Genomic DNA, 22,741 nt, shown 5'->3' on the forward strand with positions numbered 1-22,741 from the left:
GCCCACACTCCCAAGGGGAGGTAGCTTTTTGCAGTCAATATCACTCTGTCCTCTTAGCTGAGCATCAGCTCCATGGGGACTGACCCTTTCTGCGACTGCCCCTCTCTTCCCAGTCTCTACATTGTTTCTTCAGTGTTCTTTAGGCAAAATATGTTCAATCAGCTACACTTCTCTTATCCTTTAACTGGTCATGTGCAATGTATGAGTGTAATCATTTGAAAACTCTTATTTTGTTTTTCATATAAATCTTATTATCTATTAAATCTTGTAGCTATAAATATCCTGCTTACATTACTTTCAGCACATTGCTTTTTTTCACTTTTAGTTGACTATAGGGAATAGATTACTTAGTGCAAATTACAGATAATTAAACTCTGTAAAGCTCTAAACATATGCTGTAAAAATGATCAAAGATAAAAAGGGCAATTACCTAATAAAGATGGAAAATTGAGAGTATAGATGTGTTTTTTCTTTTTAAAAGCATTCAGTTTCATAGTATTTATTTATATAGCTTCTGATATCCTACTACTTGTGATTATAGTACACAGAGGTAAAATGGGGCTAAGTGAAAAGAAATGAACAGATGTTAGAAGGGAAATTACTTAGCAGCTCATTAACGAAGAGTAGCTTGTTTTTTATTGGAACTCAGAAATTACATAACAGCATTATATATGTGATACATATTTTAAAGATATATGTACATTTTTTACATATACATGTGATGTTTTCCAGTAAAATTTTTTATTATGGAAAATTTTAAACATATACAAAAGTAGAAAAGTATACTGAAGCCCCATATATGTCTCACCTACCTTAAAAAATCGTGACTATGTAGCCAATCTAGTTTTTTTATTACCCTTTTATTCTTTACTCCCACTTCTCCAGAACTAGTTTTTAACAGCTCCCAAACATGATATGATTCTATTCACAAACACACCAGTTATGATAGTTATTTAACACAGGAAATATTAACGTGTTTTATTAAAATGCTGTAATCTTTATAGCTATTTGATATTGAGATGTTAACTGTAAATATTTGTTTAAATTCATGGTGATCCTTGGTTCATCATATCAGATGATAAATTAAGAAGACAGGTTCAGATTCAGTCAGATAGTCTTCCAAATTGTTCCTGGGTTCTTCATAAGATCAGGACTGTCCGAATGCTGTCAACAATTATATTGAAAATTATGTATAATTTTCATCATAAATTTAACCAAAACTCACAAATAATTTTAGTGTTTTCATTTCAGGAGTTGATTTAATCTTTCTTTATAGACACACAATTTGGTAAGCTTAATTTCTTTTCTCTTGTTATACACTTTTATTTCTGGCATTGATAATACTTTATATATAATGCCAATAAGCTGGGTGAGAATTGGGGACCCTCACTTGGCCCCAGTGGAGGACTTTGTGGTGTTGTTGCCTAGTGGTGCTGTGGAGAAGTAGAGCATAGCCATGTGGTAGTGACGATTTCGTCTTGGAATAGTCCCTGCTCTTGGCTTTCCTGTAGCCCAGGGCACATTGGGCATAAAAGAGGAGGTGGTTGGTATGTTGGGAAACTGCTTTCTGAGAAACCAAATATTCCTCCCCCTGATTAAGTCCTTCTACATGTAGTAGCAAAATGGGGAATAACCTGAAGGAGAAGGAATTCCTTCCTTTGGACCTTACTGCTGGAGCTGTGGGTTGCCATGCATAAGTGTTTTCTTCACTCAGGGACTGGAAGCTCCACCTCCCTGTGGAGGGAGAACCTGTGTCCTTTCCTCACCATGAGTCAGCGTCACTGCACCTTAACAGACCAGTCCATTGTTGTATCCCATCTCCTCTCCTCCACTTCCTTGCTACTGTGCAGTTTGTATGACACGAGAGCCTGTCCTCAATTGTGTTACCTGTACCCATCTGGTAAGCACACGTGGGAAGGCCCACCCTCTGCCTTGCCTGTTGCCACCTTTCCATCTGTGTGGGCAGTCAGGTGGTCTTCTCAGTGGGCCAGAGGGAGAGCAGGAGGCCTCATTCAGGTGTTTCCCCTAGGTCTCCATTCTACCAGTGATTATCACACCTATTTTAAGAGTATGGGAGACTTGACCAGTTATTACTAAAGCAATGCAACATTTTCCCTTTGGCTGCCGCTTAGCATTCCTTGTTGGGTATATCCATGACTGAGAACGCTAGAGGCAAATGGGTTTTGGTGGAAGAACTATAAGTGCCAAGGTCCAAGGCCCCAAACCCAACCCAACTCCTAATTTGAGGAATACAGGGATTTTGAGATGGTGCAAGATATTTCTGAGCTTTTACACTAAGTCACTTAGTGTAGCTTAAAAAATAATGTTGATTTCTTTTCATTGAACATCTTTTTGATATGTTGTAGCTAACATGTTTCAAATTAGGGAGTTCATATCAGTCAGTAGGGACATTTTCTCAGGTTTCTACTCCATGAAGTAGCCTAGGTCCTTACACTATGGACCTATTTTCTTCGTTTGTCACATTGCTTCTCTATTTCAAACTCCTGTCATTTCACTTTAGGATTCCCCTCTCTCCCCTTCTTTTCTAAAGTATTCTCTTTTCTTTGAGTTTTTGTCCTGCATCTCCTCTGTGCCACACTGTTTCTGGTGTCTTGCCCTTTATTTCTATTGATCAAGGCTCTGTTCCATCATTTTAACCAAAATCACTGATCCTAGTCTTACTCCTCAGTTTCTAGGGATCCCCCACTTGGGACATTTTGATAAATCAGTTCTCAGGGTCCATGCCAAGGGAGCACAACAGAACTAAACTTGTGGATGAGATGTATGTTATAGGAGACCTATGACAAAGCAAGGTAATGAGAGAGTTGGGACATCCTTTAAGCATCTGATACCTGCCACTCACTCCTCACATCTCTATGGTTTTCACTTGATTCTAGTAAAGATGGGCCTACAGTGTGCACTCTTTGTCAAATTGTAGAATGTAATGATTCAAGTCATGACTATGTTGCACTGAGGGTCCTCATGGTATAATATAGAAACCTCTCTAAGGAGCAGCCTCAACTAAGTGATTGTTTGTGAAAGAAAAATATGTGTCAGTTTACACCACCCCTCGATGTTGGAACAGTGTATGGCAGTGTTCATTATGGAAACAGAGTAGGAACCTAGGAAGTGGTCCCCCACCCCAAATGGCCACTGTTTCATCTTTTAAAAACCTCTGGTTTGTCTGATGATGTGGAAAATGTCAGAAAAGAAACTGATTAGTTTTTAAAATCAGATAAAAATAGAATCATTATAAAAGCTTTTGAAACCACTTACCCTTCTGTTTGGTAATTTACCTTTTTCCTTGGTGCATTAGATCAAATGCCTCATTGATTTTTTCAAAAGGCAAGGTATGGGTCACCAATGCATCCAGGTTGAACTTCTTATTCTTGTAATCAGTAACCAGCTTTGGGATAGAATCTCTGCCTTTCCAACCTATAATTTGGCCAAAAGTCCAAATAAACACATGGTGCTGGACATGAACAGGTAGTTTATCAGTGTTTGTTGAATGAATGAAATTACTTGGTCAGATTTAGCTTGCTCCAAAGAGATGAAAACCCCTATCATTTTTAATTTTCTATAATTTTACCTACTTTAAAATTTTCTTCATAGGAAAAAGTTAAGATTATTTTTTATTTCTAGATAAGAATTTATGTCTACTTGGTCCAAGTTTGCCTTTTGTTCCTCTATGTTTGTTCATTTTCGTGCAAATAGAATTTCAGTTTGCAAATTTTAGTTATCCTTCTGGTCAAAGTCTTTACTTTCAAGTAATTAAGAGAATAGCTTTTGTGTAGTCTTTAGATTTATTCTTGGGACTCTATATTTAGGCAAGTTATTTTACTTTTTATTCGATAACCTTTGCTATAACAATTTGAGTACCAGTATGGAGAAAATTAAAAGGAAAAAACAACTGACCACCGAAAGCTGATCCATTGATAGTACGGCCCATTAGTATGTCCATTGGAGAAACAGTCAATCCTTTGTCACCAATGGCTACTCCAATGAGAGTACAGGATCCCCAACCTACTGTTGTGCAATCCAGGGCTGCTTTCTGAAAGGTCAAACAGAAAAGACTAGCCGAGTAAATAGAAAAGTAGAACATGTCTTTAGTGTGCCTATGTACTATGTTTCAGGGAAAATTGAAACAACTCTGCTTATGAGATCATGGGAGTCAGTCTCATGAGGTCATAGTGTTGTAGATTGAGGCTTGAGGCTTGGTTTCACATAGAGCATTCAATAAACTTTAGAGCTTCATCAAAGACGATGTTAGAAAGAAACAGAACATATGATTTCAGCCTGTGTAATACCATAGTTACGCTGAATTCATATCATTGTATATCAAGAAATATACACATATATGAAATTAAGAAAGATCAATAGACGATATTGCAAAATCAAGTCGACAAGGTTTTGACCTGGTATTTGACAAGGTATTGTAAAATTTTGCAATTTCCGGGGACATAGAATCAAAATCTTTAAAGTCATGGAGAGATGGTGATTATTCAAAAGAATCTAAGATGAGGCATATTCTGTAAATTTAGTGGATCTCAATGTAGGATAAATGAAAATAAATGCCATTTAAAATAGAGGGCAAAACAGTTAAAATGACACTGGCTTCTCATGAAACATTTCATCTGCTTCCCTCCATTTTTTTAATGCTTTCTTGCAGTTAGGTGGAGTTGTATGACCTGTTCTGGCCAATGTGCTTTGGCAGAAGTGATGTGTCATTTCATAGCCAAAACAGAACAGCCAGTGTACATCCTGCCACCTGTCCCTTCTCCTGTGTAACAACCAGGAGGACCTCATGTTGAGATGGTGAAGCCACAAATTTGAACTTCCTTGATTGGTGGCTCACCACATAGAACACAGTGGCCTGGGGGAGTTGCATTGAGCTTTGCATGAGAGAAAGAGAAAACATTGTTATCTTAGCCTGCTGCCTGTTTGGGATGAAGATAAAACTCTGAAGACTGGAAGTGTAAATAAGTTTAAGAAGACAACCTGTGGAGGGCCATTCCACTTAAGAGTCCTATGGTAAATAAACAGAATGTGTTTGAGACTAGTGTTGTAGAAGAGGAATGTAGACTTTGTCCCCCATCCGTTGCCGTAGTCAGCAGGCAGCTAGACTCTGACCTGTGGGGGCAGTTTTACTTTTATAGAAGTTCCAATAGGAAGTAGAGTTCTTTTTCATCACTGATCATTATGTGCAACAAGGAATTTGAAGTATAGTAAATTGTCTCCATCTTCTCTCTCCCTGTCATACTAATGACAGAAGATAGTGCCCTAGAAGTTTTAGAATCTATTCTGAAATTTTTACTTGATTATGTGTTTATTTATTGTTTTGAGAATTTGTAACATTTCTAAATAGAAACTTCCACCTTTTGCAATTTTTATATGGCAGAACCATTTTTGTTTATGTAACAACATAGATTCATGTTGAGGGGAAAAGACCACAGGTAATACTGGTCACCTTAAGGTAGCTGCTTACATTGATTTCTTTTTCTTTTAATGCTCATCCAAGGATACTTTTCCCATTGCTTTTCAGAGAGAGTGGAAGGGAGAAAGAGAGAGAGAAACGTCAGTTGGTCACCTCCCGCACGTGTGCCGACCGGTGCCGGGGTTGAGCCTGCAACCAAGGTACCTTCGGTGACTGGAATTGAACCCGGGACCCTTCAGTCCCAGGGCCAACCCTCTAACCCCAAGCCAAACCAGATTGGGTCACTTACATTGATTTCTGTTTTGTTTCTAAATGTTTTTCCTATTGCTTTTTCTACATTTCTGAGTTTTGCTCCAAGCAAGGAATTAACCTCCATAATGACTTAAATGGGTATTATATGCAAATTCAGGTTTTGATTTAGTAGCCTCTGATAATTTTTGATGAGAATTATTTTGAATTCTCACAATCTTATAATATTGTCAATTATTGTAACTTTCTATTTTTCTCTTGCGTTCTTTAGGCTACTTTAGAGCATGAGAGATCATTTAAATCAAGTTCATAGCCATTAGTGTAATATCCTCTATAACCCAGAAATTTAACTTTTTTTGTTATGGAAACTTTTGGTGAAAGGATAGGTAACTAGCTCATCTTTTTGTGATTAAATCACCTACATGTTTCAAAATTTGCTTTCTCTAGTGTAATTTTATTCCAGAATTATGATACATTTCTTGGTATAATAAATCCATTTATAATAGAACTAGTGAAGTTTTAGGTCTGTGGTTCCCACCTTGAGAAACTTGTAAAAAATACTGGCACCTAGGCCCCCAACTCTAGAGAATATCTAAGGTGTGTCAATTCACCGATTCTAAAAAACAACAACTCCCCAGGCACTTAAAAAGTATAGCCAGTGTTGAGAATATCTGTACTACGGAAATAAGGGAAATAGGCTGAATTTCAATGTTTATAAGAAATTTGAGCTGTGAAAAGTGGAGGAATGGATGTGGCACATTGCAAGCTGCACGTGCCAAGGACAGGCCCTGAATCTCTGAACCCAGGGAGCAGTGCAGGACAGGAGCTCTTAATGCATGAATTGTCAGTAAGAGCTAACATTTACTGAGTGCTTATTACCTTCCACATCCTCCTTCAACCAGTTATATTATTACAATGAAACCATTCTGGGAGGAAAGATCCAGGAATGGCAGCCTGCTGCTCTCAGCAGCTCTTCCTGGTCCCCGCTCTGTTCTGGGACCTCACCAGCTCCTGATTGAAGTACAGAATTTTATTTTTATACCTTCCCTAGAGGAGGGTGTTAGGAGCCATGCTGAACGAAAGTGTAAATAAAAGCCTAGACACTCTGGCAAGTTAACTTTTCCATCTGCTGCCCCTGAGGTTGGCTCTTTCCGCTTTCCAGGTTAGAATAGAATAGACAGGGGTAGCTTCACGGGCCCTGCAAGTCAGGGAGCCTGTCCTAAGAGAAGAAATCTGAGTGATACAAAATTGTAGTGTTTAGGAAGAAAAGACTGAGTTTTTAGTTTTGCAGTGTGTGTGTATTTAGTATGTTGAAAATTAGAATAAGTAATTTGGACCTAATTTTGCACCCCATTTATTGAGTCCAATGGACAGAACTGGATTGTGTGTAGGTTGCTGGCCTCTCCCTGCTCTGCTTTTGATGGGAGGGGGTACCTTCTGCTGTTAGGGCGACAGAGGTCCTTTCTCTTACTCCTCCTTAAAATCTGCCTATCCTTTTATCATTTTTTTGCTCACTTCTTCCAGGCACAATTCTTTAACAAATTTCATTTCTAAATTTTCTCTGAATTTCATGTGGAAATATAAATATTAATAACATATTAATAAATAAATATTTATTAATAATAACATATGAGTAGTAATCAGTAATAATTATTAATAGATAAATACCAATTATAATACACTACACAATAGCTAATATATTATTAATAAACATTGTTTAATATATAAACATAATTTATAGACCTATAAATATATTAATATTAAATATGAAATGAATAAATACATTAATACAACTATCAATGTTGATTGATGTTAATAAATATTATTTCTTATGTAGTATTATACAAATATACATACCATGGCTTCAGATCCACCTGCACAGTCAAGTGCAAAATCCACACCCCCATTGGTCATTTCAATGATGACCTCCTGGATGGGTTTCTGTAGGTCTTTAGGATTGAGGCAGTCAGTGGCTCCCAGGGCTTTGGCCTTTGCAAACTTCTCACTGTTGATATCAACAGCTATGATTCTGGAAGCTCCTGCTGCTTTACAACCAATTAAAGCAGAAAGGCCGACGCCTCCCAGGCCAAAGACGGCACAAGTAGAACCTGGGGTAACCTGCATACAGGAAAATCATGTTAACTTAAAGCAGCTGGTCCCACATTTTTTTAAAGGTGCAGGGTGAGGTGGGCACAGGAATATTCTAAGACTAAGACTAAGACTAAGTGATGTAGCCACACTTGGGAAATGTATCATGGGAAAATGAATGAGTCACTGACTAAATTTGGAGAATCGTTTGAGGGCCATTAGGATCATCAATTTATAAGGAACAAGCCCAAGTGGAAATCATTTCCTTGTTTTCTTTTTTAGTGTTATCACAACAAAATTAGAAAGTTCACAGATTACAAAGGCTTCATTGTTTGTCCTTTTAAATAGATGAGAAGTAATTTGATTTCTGTATTTCTAATGGGCCTTATTTGGTTGTGTTAATGTCACAGTTTTGAATGAGCACTAATGTTTCTCTAAGTGCGAATTAACTCAGTCATCCCAATGATCAGTTTATTTAAATGTAATGAGATCCACATTTCCTTGCATGGCTGCATGGCATTGGAGGCTTTTTACTATCTGACCCCTATCACCTTCCGATTTTATCTCCGTGATATTCTCAGTACACAGCCAAAACAAACTGTCACACTTTCTTTTCCTCATGTCTTAGTTCATGCTGTTCCTTCAGCCTGCTGTACTTTTCACCTTAATTCCTTTAATAAGAGTATAATCTATATTTTTGGCTTGACGTAAATAACACTCTCCCCACAAACTTTCCTTGGTTCTTCAATCAAAAAGTAGTGCCAACTTGAATATGTTACTCTGTAGAGTGAGGTAGTGGGAAAAAAAAAAATGCTGCATAGAGAGATGCTTAATTAATATTTTCTAATGATGAAGAGAAACTGTTTAAATTAAAGCATAAACAAAAGGGAAAGAAAAATATGTGCCCTCCAGAAGTATCGGAAACAAAATTGCTAAGAAATAGAGAGAATGCGCTTTTACTTTATGCATGATATTGGGTATGCTATTCAGGGGGAATAAAAATATATGTGTAAATATTCAGAATAATGTTTTATATACACTGTACTATTTACTGTATTATTGTGGCATGTGTTTAGTTTATTTCCAAATATAGGGTATCTCCCCAAAATGTATGCACACACTTTGAGTAATTATAAAGGCAATGTTTATTAAAATGCACTTTATTTTCAAAATTGAGCTATGAGCTGTTAAAGTGTTTATACATTTTTTTGGGACACTGTGTATATTTCTGCAGAGAGTGTGCTAAGAAGCTTGCCCGTCTCATCGAGAGTGGAAATGCGTTTTTCCCACTGCAGCAATGTTGTGTGCAGTAGTTGGATTCTCTGGCCAGCTCACAACAGTGTACAAATTGAATACACTGCACTAGTTGTATCATATAGCCAGACCCCAATGTGTAAAAGCGCTTTAGATTGCAGTACTGGGGTGGTCACTATAAAATATGCCCTCCCCATTTGATTTTCTATCTGCACACAACACTGTTTCAGGACATTTGCATACTTCCAAAGATCTCTGTGAAATGTGATTAATTTGGCCATCAAGGATATGAGCAAATTAAAATGAACCCGGGTTCTGGTGCTGCTGTGGGAGGTCCCCAATAATTATACAGAGTTGTTGCATCACTTTTCTTCCGAGAAGTAAATTAAACTTTATTAAGGGTCTTGCCTTTTGTCTAGAATTATTGCTACTTCACTTCCGTTTACTTGGTTCTAGGAGTTATTTTTCTTCTAGAGCTGCTTCTGACCCTGAGGTGGTTTAGCTGTTCCTCAGCAGCAAGAGGAACATGTCCTGGGAATTTAGATCAACTTTGAGTAGATTTAAAAGAAAACAGTAGCTGAAGCTCTAGTGTTGTTATTCCCGAAGAAAGATTATAGTAGTAGAAGGTGAGAGTCTGCATGGAGTCCAGAAAAGGGGATGTGTGTAGCCCAAAGAGCAATAGCTCTTCCCCGGGACTCCAGCGCTATCTACAGGAGAATGTGCCCTGACTGCCCAAGTCACATGGGCTGTTAATCCACCCCACTAACACCTTTCCTCCAGGAGCCTTCAGATTGTAGTGTGGCTTCCCATACACCTTTTAATTTTTATTAATGAGTGAGTGAATGAATGATGAACAGATGATGTTTTGGAGGTAGATGATATGCTGATGGCCAAGAGCATCATCCTTGTGTACTTGGCCAATATAATTCTCAATGAAAAGTCATGCCTTGATATTCTGGCTACTAGATCAGCCTCTTATTTTCATTAGGCCGACTTTGCTTCCTTGACACCGAACAACTGCAAGCAACTTGATAAAATGGAATTTTTGTCACAAAACTGAGGACCAAACCTCACCCCAATGTTTTAAGGGTTGCATATGAACCTAGCTTTGTTCATTCATTCCCTGAAAAGTTGTCACATTCCTACTATGTGCCAGGCATAGGGCTAGACTCCAGAGATAGCACAATGAACAGGAGAGAGTTCTTGCCTTCAAGGAACAAATAGTCTCATAGGAAGGAGAAATAATGGGAAGTCTCTCTATAGTGTAATAAGAAGGTAGACAGGAATAAACACAGGTACTTTGGAGAAAACTGGGAGGGCACCTAATGCATGCCTAAAAGGCTGGAATAATTTTCCAACAGGAACTGACAAATACAAAAAGTCAGCCAGAGAGGTGGGGGTGCTCTCCAGGCATGTTGATGGGAGCAAGGTGTGCAAAACCCAGAGGCCCCAGTGACTGGAGGCAAGGCTGGGGGAACAGTGAGCCTGGGCAAGGAGAAGTAAGGAGAACCAGTTAAGGAAAAGAGGAGTAATGAAAGGGGAGTGAAATAGGCAGATATGTTGTTTAGAAAGACCAATTTTAGTTGCATTTTGCAATTGTGAGTCAAGGGATGAAGACTGATGTCAAGGAGATTTAAATAAGGAGATTATTTGAGGGATACTGATATCTCTCTAGTCTCTTAAACAGCTTTGAAAAGCTTATAAACTCTAATATGGGATTCCAGGGGCATATCTTGTCACCGTTAAGGCTGCCATCTGAGACCCTCCATTGGAGCCACAAAAGGATAGGGTGAGAAGCAGAGATGACTTACTGCAGTTTAGGGAGAGGAATCTGTCCCATCAGGGAGAAGGTAGGAGTGGGCATATGCAGATGGGTGGGTCTCTATAGTTTCTGTTGTCTCTTGACTGGGTCTGCTGTCCCAGGATGAGAATTCATATTTAGGGGACATATTTAAGCAGGCTGTATTTAAATTAGGGACAGTCTGTAATATAACGTACTAGTATAGAAAAATAAATTAACATGAATTGGTTGCCAACTATATGACAGGCACTGGACCAGATGTCTTACATATGTAATATGATTTAATTATTCCCACAGTAATTTGTAGTAGTTATTATTATAGAGAGATAGGAGTAGAGAGGTTAAATAACTTGCCTAAAATCACAGAGGTGATAAAAGGCAGAGCCAGGGTTTGAAGTCAATGCTAGCTGCTTTATCACGCTGCCTCCTAATAACTTCTATTTTATAGAAGCTGGTGATTAACCATTTTACCTTGGCATTGTTGATTGCAGCTCCATAGCCAGTTGAAAACCCACATCCAAGCAGACAGATTCTCTCTAAATCTGCATCATCGTCTATTTTTGCAAGATTAGCATCTGATACGACAGTGTACTTAGAGAAGGTACTGGCCCCTAAGAAATGGTAAACTGGTTTTCCTTTGCAGGTAAACCTGCTGGTTTTGTCTTCCATTACTTCTTGCTGAACAAGAGGATTTTTGAATGGACTAGAGAATTAAAAAAATATATACAAAAAAGAGAAAGTAATGGATCACTGATTACTTTCCTGAAAAAAAAGTTAAGCATTATGTATTAGTTATGACAGTTTTGTGATATGGAGACATAGAGAAAATGTCTTGAGACTTTTTGTCCAAACACGCACACACACACATATATATTTATATATCATAAAATTTGTAATTAAATATCATTTAAATAACATGTAATCTTATATAATTATTATATATAATATACTATAATGTAGAGTAAAAACATAATGTAAAAATGTATAAAATATAATGTAAATAATGTGTATAATATAATACACAATATATTATATGTAGTAGGAGTCATCTAAAGATAATAATGATGAGAATAGTAAACATTTTATTGAATACTTTTTATGTGCCAGAAGCCCTTTTAAGGGCTTTACATGTATTCTTAAAAATTGTTATTATGGAAAATTCAAACAAATATAAATATACAAAGAATAGCACAATGAATCCCCATGTAAGCATCTCGCATCTTCAGCAATTAGCAACTCATGGCTGATCTGGTTTCATCCATTACCCACCTCCATCCCCCACACCACCAACTACCCTCTCCCCATTTTGGACTATCTTGAAGGAAATCCCAGACATCACTATTTCATCATAAATACAGAGTGTGCCTGAAAAATGTGTGCACACTTTAACAGCTCACTTAATTTTGAAAATGAGCTGTATGTTAATAAACACTGACTTTATAATCATTCAAAGTGTGTACACATTTTTGGGAGAAACACTGTATTTCAGTATATATCTCTAAAAGATAAAAAAATGTGTGTAAGTCCACAGATTGCATTTGGTTGCTATATCTCTTAAATCCCTTTTAATTTCCAGATTTTCACCTCTCCCCCCCTTTTTTTCTTGCAGTTTAGTTTTTGAAGAGTCATTGGTCCTGTAGTTTTCCTCATTCTGGATTTTTTGATTGCATCGCTATAATCTGGTTTAACATGTTTCTCCATCCCTGAATTTCCTCTAGTATGTTTTATCTAAATGCTTGACCTGATTTGGGTTTTATATTTTTGTAGGCTTACTTCAAAGGTGGTGGTGTGTATTTTCATCTGGAGGCACATAATGCCTTATCTGCCTTTTTGTGATGTCAGAAAGAATTGATGGTCACTGTCCAAATCTGTTATTTCATTAAATGTTTGCAAAAGGCTGTATTAATTCTTTGAACATCTACAACAACCCTGTGAAATAGGCCTTATTATTATCCCCATTTCATAGATGAGGAGATTGAGGCAGAGGAATAAATGTAAGTGTAGGACCACTAGTTTTAGTAACCATTAAGGACAAATAAATCTTTCTATAGTTTCAGTAAAGTAAGGAATAAAGTGATTCAGCTTTGGGCTGGCTGATGTAGCTCGGTTGGCTGGGGTCATCCTGGCCACCTAAAGGTTGCAAGCTTGAGTCTGGGTCAGGGCACATTCCTGGGTTTCAGGCTCAATCCCCTGGGTTTCAGGTATGTGGGAGGCAGCCCATTGATGTTTCACTTTCGAGTGGATGTTTTTCCCTGTGCTCTCTTCCTGTCCTCTCTCTAAAAATCCATACAAAATCTTTAAGGAAAAAGAAAAGATTTTGGACTCTGGAACTTATGGCCTGGATTCAGAATTTAGCTCTAGCCCAGCCTGGCGTGGCTCAGCGGTTGAGCGTTGACCTGGTATCCAGGTGATCGGGGTTTGATTCCCTGTCAGGGCACATGCCCGGGTTGCGGGCTCAATTAATGACTCTCTCATCATTGATGTTACTGTCTCTCTTTGAAATCAATAAAGATATGTTTTTTAAAAACAAACAAAACAAAAGACAACAACAAAATTTAGCTCTAAGACATATCTATGTGGCGGTGGAATAAATTACTTTACTGTGCCTCATTGCATTCCTCTCTCCTCTCCTTTAGAAGTAGCTGCTATTCCGAACTTGGCATTTATCATTCCAGTGATGTATTTATACCTTTACTAATACACATGTAACCATAAACAATGTATGATATTGCTTTTGTATGTGACACATTACTGAACATATTTGTCAGCAACTTGCTTCTTTCCCTTAACATTGTTTGTGTGAGATCACAGTGGTCCCCCCTTATTGTGGGATACGTTCCAAGGCCCCCAGTGGATGGCTGAAACCTTGGATAGGACTGAACCCTGTATATACTATGATTTTTCCTATACGTACATACCTTTTCACTTAAAGGAAGCATTTCAGGATTTTCTTTGGTGTATCTGAATTGCCTGCATCACTATTCTTTGGGACCATTATTAAGTAAAATAAGGGTTACTTGAACACAAGCACTGAGATACTGTGATAGTTGATTTAATAACTAAGATGGTTACTACGTGACTAACAGTCAGGGAGTATATGTGCCGGACAAAGAAATGATGCACTTTTGGGGTAGGATGAAGTGAGATTTCACCCCACTACTCAGAATGGCGTGCAATTTAAAACTGAATTGTTTATTTCTGGAATTTTCCATTTAATATTTTCAGACCACAGTTTACCATGGGTTATGGAAACCTTGGAAAGTGAAACCATAGTTAAGGGGGAAAGCTGTAATCTATGTTGATATATGTAGATCAAGTTTAGCCATTTTCATAGCCACATAGGATTCTGTTGTGTTGTTGCATAGCAATTTGTTAATCCAGTGATTTTCAACCTGTATGCCTTGACAAACTGGTGTGCTGCAAGAATTTTTAAAATATGCAATACCTAGCTATTTAGTCCAGGGCACTGACCTCTTCTCCCTTAGATTGTCAAATAGAAAAATGGCAACAGACAAACACAACAATAGCTATCTGTGTGAATGAATCAAAATTATACCTATTTTTTTTTTGGATTGGCAAGAAATATATTTTTTGGTGTGCTGCAGATTTAGTTATTAGTTTATGTGTGCCATGAGATGAAAAAGGTTGAAAATGGGTGTGTTAATCTATTCTCTTGTTGATGGACATTTGTGCCTTTTCAGTTGTTTGCTCCTATAAACAATGTTGCAATGGACATTGTAGCGCATGTCTCCTTGGGTGATTTTGCAAGAGTTCCTTGAACGCACCTGAGTAGAATTGGTGGGTAGAAAGTATGCCCATGTTCAACTTCATTTAGGTTTAGCCAATGTACTGCTCAAAATACCTGTGCCAATTTATAATCTTACTAACAGTATATATAGAGCTTACCTGAGTTTTGCACAGAAATTTGTGAGTGGACTCAAACAGAACTTGCATTTTTTACATTGAGGCATGTAGAGTGGAATTACTTTGTCACCTAGAAAGAAAAGCCGTATGTTAGATGGTGCCTATAAGTGTTAATTATAAATGTGACCTATAAATAATTTCTACCAGATGAATCAGTGGAAAACACCATTCTTTATGGTATACATTTATGTTCAGCAGAAAGTATAGGCGGCTACAAGATTGCTGATTTCCCCAAGTATTACCTACACTTTTTCTTTCTTTTTCCCCTGCTAGGCAGTCAAGGAACAAATCTGTATTGTTAGCATCCGGTGAAGAGTCCTACCTGAGACTGCTGTCCTTGCAGCTCTCTGCTTCATAACTATTATTTATTATATTCCTAAACTGCTGTGTGGAATAGAACATCCTTATATAATAGGAGAGGTGGAGAGTGACAGGCTAGATACGGAGAGTAATTTTCACACCAAAACCGTGTTTCACCATTTGTTTTACTCTCAGATACCACATTTTCTACTTTTTATTCAATTTTGATATAAAAATGGCTTCTATCCTCTGATTACCAAAGTCCAGTCATAATGAACATTTGTTCAACATTTAGTATGTGCCATACACCATTCTAACTGCTTCCTTGTATTGTCTCATCTAATTCTCAGGACAACCATTTGAGATGGGTAGTATTATTGTCCCCACTTTAGAAAACAGAAGTCTGAGTCACAGAAAAGTGACTTACCTGGCTAAGGTCACAGTGCCAGTAAGTGGCAGAGCTGGGACCACGTTGGCTAGATTCCTTCATGGATGCAAACTTTTCAGAAGTGATTGTTGTTATGATCTTGTTTGGAATGGAAAGATACTAATATACCTCAAGGTGTGGAGCATTCTTATTAAAGGAAGAAAGAATGAAATGGCCATCCTGTCTGACAAGTGAGGATTCATGGCCTATATTCCGTATTTTGTGGATCTGTTATGAAATCTGAAGTTAACAGTCTCAGTCATTGGCATGTTTCATTTACATGTTATTTTTAGTTTTCAAACTTCCAGAAAGACCCTTAAGCTAACACTGGCATATGTATAACATTTCTCACTTAAGCTACCTACAGAATGAGCTACCTCGTTCTTTGAATTCTTTATAATATTAAATTAGTTTTCTGTTTATTTAGAGGAGGTTGTTATTAGTTGTCATTTGTGCTCCATGGATGCTTCAGTTTAATTTAACTTTGTTGCTTAGCTTCATAGGGCAATTTCTCAGTGCTGTATGTAAATTTCTCAGTGCTGTATGACCATAGCCCCCAGAGTGTACTAGATGATTCTGATTTCAAGCATTCAGTCTCATTTTTGGACTGTGATAGATTGTGGTTCTCACTTTTGCTTTGTTAAAGAGGGCCCCCTTATGTAAACAGAGATCAAATATATAGCATGCAAAGGAATCTATCAGGAATTATCCCTGAAATATCCTGACATTTCCACTTAATTGGAATCAGAAAATAAAATACCTGGTTTGCAGCTGGTCACTCCTGGCCCAACGCTTTCCACAATTCCTGCCGCCTCATGGCCAAGGATCACTGGGAACAGAGCGTTCGTGAATTTAGGATTGAGGATATGGGCATCACTGTGGCATAGGCCAGTGGCGATTATCTACAAAGCAACCGAATACTTGAGTTATTTCTGTAAATATATCACTGAGGTTGTTAAGTGGATAATTTTAGGATAATTTCAATGTCACTTTCAGACTTAACAACACTCTTAGAACTCAATAAAAAAATAATACTTTGAAAAACACCAAATATATATTAGGATATATTCTTTTCCTCTTATACCTTTGTTTTCTGCCTTTTACTGTTATTGGAAAAATAATGAAAAGAGATAAAATTGGCAGTTACTGTCTCCAGGGAAGGAGAAATCAAAGGTAATAGGGAAAATTTAAACAAAGTCTAATAGGCAGAGGGAATGGAGAGGTCACAGGATTATAGGCCTTGTTCAAATTTTGTTGAAACGACACGAAATGAAATAGAGGTAATAAAAACTTTATAGTTAAAAGTGAGATATCAGGTAAAAGTTTGTCTAAATTGTTGTTGTGTCTTTATATTATTTATTTTTCAAGATTCTGCTCATGAGGCTATCGCATTCATTCTCATGTAGAAACCCTTCCTGTGGGGGTTGGAGGGAAAACATAAGCCGGGCCAGCCAGCTCTGGGGAAAATGGAGAAAGGATCCCAGTTTGCCTTCTATGATCTGTCTACTCAGTGTGGGCTCTTCTCCCTGCTCAGCCACTCCTGCCCCTTCATCTGGGCACCAAGACCCTATGCGGCCCTGGGCAGCACTTCAGTGTTTCCCCTTGTTTTTAAGCAAATTCTCTATCTTCCTTTTAATAATGCTCTCTTTTAATTGGCAACCGCAAAACAAAAAGAAAGCATAACTAATTCTAATTGAATATGAATTCCTTAATCTGATTCCTAAGGTTTATGATTAATTTTAAGGTACTTTAGTTAAATTTAAAGGCCATTATCAATAACTAGTGAGAAAAAAATTAATCATTAGCCCTGCTGGGATAAGGCCTGTTCTTATCTGAAGCTAAGATATGATTCCCTCTCTGAGAACTCCAGGGCCTCCCAGTCAACTCACATAGGCTTGACCTGGCAGAATCCAAGTCTGACCTTAGTGCCTGTCTGTCCTGCCCAGGGAGAGTCCCCACTCACCTTAATTCGAACTTCATGTGCCTTCGGGGGAGCTACCTCAACTTCTTCTATACAAAGGGGCTTGTCTGCTTCCCAGGCGATGGCTGCTTTGCATTTAATAACCTGGGAGAGAGGGAGGGAGAGTGAGGGAGAGAAGAGGAGAGGGCAAGGAGAGGTGTGGGGAGGGGAGATGGGAGGGAGGGAGATGGAAAGAGAGAGTATTATTGGAAAAATTAAAAAACATATTGATACATAATTTCATGAAAAGGAGTTATGGCGTTTGTGGCTGGATGTTATATATAATTATATTATTTTAAAGAAAAGGTATGTTCATTGAAAATATGAAGATAATCTACATTATAGTGCTTGCATTTTAATTTTTAAAAAATAATATTTTATTGATATTTAGAGATTGGAAGGGAGAGAGCTATTGATGTGAGAATGATCGGCTGCCTCCCGCAGGTCCCCCCTCCAGGAATCGAACAGGCAGCCCTTCGGTGTACGTTATGACGCCCACCCAAATGAGCCACACTGGCCAGGGCAGTCTTTTAATTTTTGAAAGGAACAGGTGCATTACAGTTTACCTTAATAAAAGGCCTTGATATTTCTCCCCCTCAGCAACAGAGAGGAGACATTATAGGGTCTGGACAGGGTAGGTGTCCAATAAGTATTTGTTGACTGAATGATTTGTTATCAGCTCTGAATTACCTGAGTCCTTATTGCTAGAGCATAGATGTGTTTTTTACAAGTTTGTAGTATGATTGTTGCTTGGACCAGAAGTTACTGACATCACTAGGGTAAGTGATAGAGCTACAAGCCCTGTCCCAGATTCCCTAAATTAGAATCTTCATTTGAACAAGCTTCAGGTGATTCATATGCACATGAAAGTTTGAGAAGTGAGGCTTAAATGATTAGTAAATTTATCAGTAGAATATAAATTTAAAAAAATTGGTCTCTGCAAGAATTTGGTTAAAAATGTATAAAAAGAAATTAAGCAGGAGTCTACAAATTAATTTTATTAATTAAGCAGGATTATATAATTAAAATTTTATTCAGCCTCTTCACATATTTTTAGTTTTAAATATAAGTAACATTGAAAGAAAGTAGAAAGAAACACACCTATAATTCTTCATTCTAATGCTACTAGTTTTGTTCTTGATGTGATTTTCCCAGTCTTTGACAACAGGAATACATATTTTTTAATAGTTGTTATGTAATTTTGAGTTATAATTAAAAATATCATTAGTCTTATTTACAAATGCAATATATATTAATTATGGGAAGTTTCAAGATACAAATAAGAACAGAAGAAATAAAGTTCACCTGTAATATTATGAGATAAGTACTTTGAGTCATCCCCAAATGGGATCTTATTGTGTGTGATATTTTTAATCTACTTTTCTCTACTTATTATATACTATGAATACTTTCCATATTGTTCTCTAACACTACTTTTAACAAATACGAATTCTATTTTATGGTTATAGTGTAGCTACCCAAATCTCTTTTTTTTGTCCATTATAAATAACATTTAATTTAACACCCTTGTGGTAAGCATTATGGCAAATCCACAGTAATTTTCTTCGAGTAAATTTCTAGCATGGGGGATATTTTGATGAACTTTACATGAATTTCTTTCTGAGAGTGGCTTAAATTCAAGCTTCTTTTAGCAAGTGTATACAAAAAGAAGTCTTGAACAAAGAAAAAGTACATTTGCTTACTTTGCCTGTAGTGCCCATTTTTCTTTGGGAAACTCGCCTTGGAAGCTTCTTTCTGATTTAAGAAGTTCTTCCACTTCTGTCCGGGATGCTTTCTCTCTCTCTGGATTGAACTGTCATTGCATAAATACCATCCCCGCTCTTTTATTGTCCAATCACTTTCCCTTTTGTTGCTGTGATCCACATCTCTGCCCATATTTCACCACGTCATTTGTGGTATCGTATTTCAGCTGCCAACAGCCTTTGCTCCCAGTCATTACTTGGAGATTTTTGTTTACTTTCTTTCTTTTTATTGCAAAGTATAAGGTGATAATAGAAGTTTATGAAACATATACATGTGAGTTAACACAAAATTATAAAGGACATTTCCACTGCTCCAGAATCCTTCGTGTACCCACCCTTCCCCTTCACAACCCTAATAATTACTTCCTTGCATTTCTTTATGATTTATGTTCCTATGTAAGTTTATTTAAAACTTTATATGAATGAAATCTTAGTGTATGTATTCCTTCATGTCTTTTCTCTCAACTCCATGTTTCTTTCAGCCACATTGCTTGAAACTGTTTGTTTTCATTATCATTTAACTTCCTTCTTTTCTCTTTTCTTCTTTGCTTTGCTTTTTGCTTTTTGCTTTTTGCTGTTTGCTTTTTGCTTTTTGCTGTTTGCATTTTGCTTTTTGCTTTTTTGCTTTTTGCTTTTCTTCTTATGGTGAATCAGTGGTTGCATTGAAAAGTTTCCTTGGGAAAATTCAGGACTAATACACAACCAGTATGCACTATTACCGTGATGCCAACAGTCAAAATGGAAATACTTTTGTTGCAGCTGGTAAAATCCAGTCCGTTTCAACTCTGTTGCAGCCCTGGGGAGACCTTTTCATCACTGCTGAGCAGCACGCTGGCCCAGTGGCTGTGTAGGCTCATCGTGCACCTCCTGTTGCTTCTGGGTCTCTGGGTGTGCACAGTTCAGAGTGGTCCCGGGATGCCGGTGGCAAGAACCCGGTGCTGCATATAGCCTTCTGGGGCTGTGACCACAGATGCTATGGGCCAGAGCTCCCCTGGAATCACACTTGCATGGCTGATGTGGGAAACAGTGTCCTATAGGTCGCTAAACATTTTGACTAGGCTGGAATTGCTGAGTCTTCAACTTTGATAGACAAGGTCAAAGTGTTTTGCAACATGGCTTCACCTTCCAGCAACAAAGTATCGGACTTTGCCCTGGGCGGCATCATCGCCAATGCTTGGAATGGCCAGGCTTTACAACTTTTGATGATCTGTGGTGTGGAATGATAAGTAATTGTTTTTAATTTGTAGTTCTGTGATTATTAATGAGAATAAGCACCAGTGGTGTCCCAGAGCCAGGTCATATTGATTTTTGGCCTGCTCATTATATTAATTGCTGAGAGATGTTTAAATATCATTATTATAAATCTGGTCATTTCTTACATTTCTTACTTTTTGCTTTACATACTTTGAGGCATGCAAGTATCCTTTGTTGTATGTATTTTAAGAGTTTAACAATGTATTTTGCCATCTTTCTCTGTCAGTATGTTTTCTTTAGAGCATTTCTTTTAATGTTCCCATAGTATTCTATTTCTTCCAGAGTTTAATATATTATTGTAGACTAATTAAGTTGTTCTCTTATACTTTTTGGAGGTAGAATTTATACTTTTTGCTTCTACTTTCTCACTCCCACACTCTTCTCTCCGTTCCATCTCTATTTCTCAATTAAAACGGTTCTCTTGAATGCTGTTAGTGAACTCATTTTTAAAAAATGACCTTTAAAAATTTCTTTGTAGCCCAGCTAGTGTGGCTTAGTGGTTAAGTGTCAACCTATGCCTCATTGGGTTCTGGTTCAATTCTGAGTCATGGCACATGTCGGGTTTAGGGCTTGATCCCCAGCATGGGGCATGCAGGAGGCAGCTGATTGATGTTGATGTCGATGTTTTTCTCTCTCCTTCTCCCTTCCTCTCTCTCAAAACATCATTAAAAACATACTAAAAAAATGTCTTTGTAGCCCTGGCTAAGGTGGCTCAGTTGGTTGTCGTGTGATCCTGTACACCAAAATGTGGCAGGTTAGATTCCCAGTCAGGGCACATATCCCAGTTGCGGGTTCCATCCTTGGTCAGGGCATGTGTGGGAGGCAACGGTTCGATGTTTCTCTCTCACATCAATGTTTCTCTCTTTCTCTCTCCTCCCCTCTCTCTGAAATAAATAAAAAATTTCTCTGTGGCATTTAATTTTTTTAGCTTTTCTTATCATATTTTTATGAATTCTTTCCCTTTGGTATGAACATTAGAATGGAGTTTCTATCTCTGCTAGACATCTCTATTTTAACAGTATTCCTGTTCATGGAACAACCTTATCTTCTTTCACGGCTCCAGACTCCTATCTTGGTCTCCCCTATTTGACACTAGCACCTCCATTTTCCTTATTGTTCTGAAACCTGCCTTGATCTTATTTTCTATGTTGTTTACAAGCTCTGTGTATTCTACCTGTCATGTGCCTTTCATTTCTTTCTTTCCATTTTTATTATACACTGCAGTAATTCTGATTGCTTCTTGCTTGTACTATCATAGTAGCTCTCCTCCTGATTTCCTGTTTTCAGAGTTCCCTCTGCCAGTTCATGTTTCAAAGTGGTGCTAGATTAGTATACTGAATCGTTTTTATCATATCAGTCTAAAACCACCAAAAACTCTAATTCCTACTGGATTAAACAAAAAACTCTTACTGTGGCATTTAAGACAATTTACCTACAACCCAACCTATATTTCAAGGCTTTCCTTCCAGGTTTCCCAATTATTCTTTTTGTCTCAACCCAAGGTAGGTAGACCTTTCTCAAATGCACTGCACGTCTTCCTGAAGCCTCCATGCTTTTATTCAAACTGTTTGCTCTGACTGAAACGCCTACTGCTGCCATCTGTTCCCTCTAAATTCTAACATATGCTTGAAGTCCATCTCCAGGTACCTGTTTTGCCTTTTCCAGTCCTTCTCTTCAGATGAGATCTTCTCCCTCCTTGAATCCGCATAGCACTCACTATATTTGTACCCCTCCTCTTACTGCTCACACATACATAGACCTCCTAAAGAAAACTCATTCTGTTTCATGTTCTATTTTTTGTGTCCTTTTTGGACACCTTCCCCACAGACTCCTTAACTGTAATGATTGCATTTTATTTACATTCCAAATCCTGCGGAGTGTGCCTCCAAGACCTAAAAACTACTAGATAGTTATAAATGCTGATTAAATTGAATATTTACCTTGGAAATACTATAGCCATTAACACACTCTTCTGAACGCTTGGTATTGGCCTTCTGCTGATTGGTAGGCCCATTTATGAAACTCAGATTAGAATTCAGAGTTTATTTATTTATTAATTTTTTAATTCTCACCTAAGGATATTTTTTCCATTGCTTTTCAGAGAGAAAGGAAGGAAGAAGAGGGAGAGAAACATAGATGTGAGAGCGACACGTTGGTTGGTTGCCTCCCTCACCCAGACCAGGGCCAGGGATAGAGCCTGCAACCAAGGTACGTGCCCTTTTTTTTTTTTTTTTTTTTTTAAATATATCTTTATTGATTTCAGAGAGAGGAAAGGAGAGGGAGAGAG

The 22,741-nt window shown here is 37.7% G+C and overlaps 1 protein-coding gene and 1 long non-coding RNA gene across 2 annotated transcripts in view; one reads left to right on the plus strand and one right to left on the minus strand.

The window, feature by feature from the left end:
• Positions 1–22,656, plus strand: part of LOC308564454 — a 62,775-nt gene extending 40,119 nt beyond the window's left edge. The window contains exon 4 of the long non-coding RNA XR_013999956.1: positions 22,556–22,656. This is a non-coding gene — a long non-coding RNA (uncharacterized lncRNA). The remainder of the gene's footprint in view (positions 1–22,555) is intronic.
• Positions 845–19,279, minus strand: LOC308564443 (all-trans-retinol dehydrogenase [NAD(+)] ADH4-like). The gene is made up of 9 exons (XM_081152684.1): positions 19,141–19,279; positions 17,441–17,542; positions 16,238–16,379; positions 14,733–14,820; positions 11,298–11,529; positions 7,541–7,801; positions 3,916–4,051; positions 3,297–3,435; positions 845–1,164 (listed from the first exon to the last, which is right to left on the minus strand). The coding sequence occupies exons 1-9, from the start codon at positions 19,156–19,158 to the stop codon at positions 1,140–1,142; spliced, it is 1,143 nt and encodes a 380-aa protein (XP_081008810.1). The 5' UTR covers positions 19,159–19,279; the 3' UTR covers positions 845–1,139.
• Positions 22,657–22,741: the final 85 nt, after the last annotated feature.

This window comes from Miniopterus schreibersii, assembly GCF_964146895.1.
Source record: "Miniopterus schreibersii genome assembly, chromosome: 1".
NCBI lineage: Eukaryota > Metazoa > Chordata > Mammalia > Chiroptera > Miniopteridae > Miniopterus > Miniopterus schreibersii.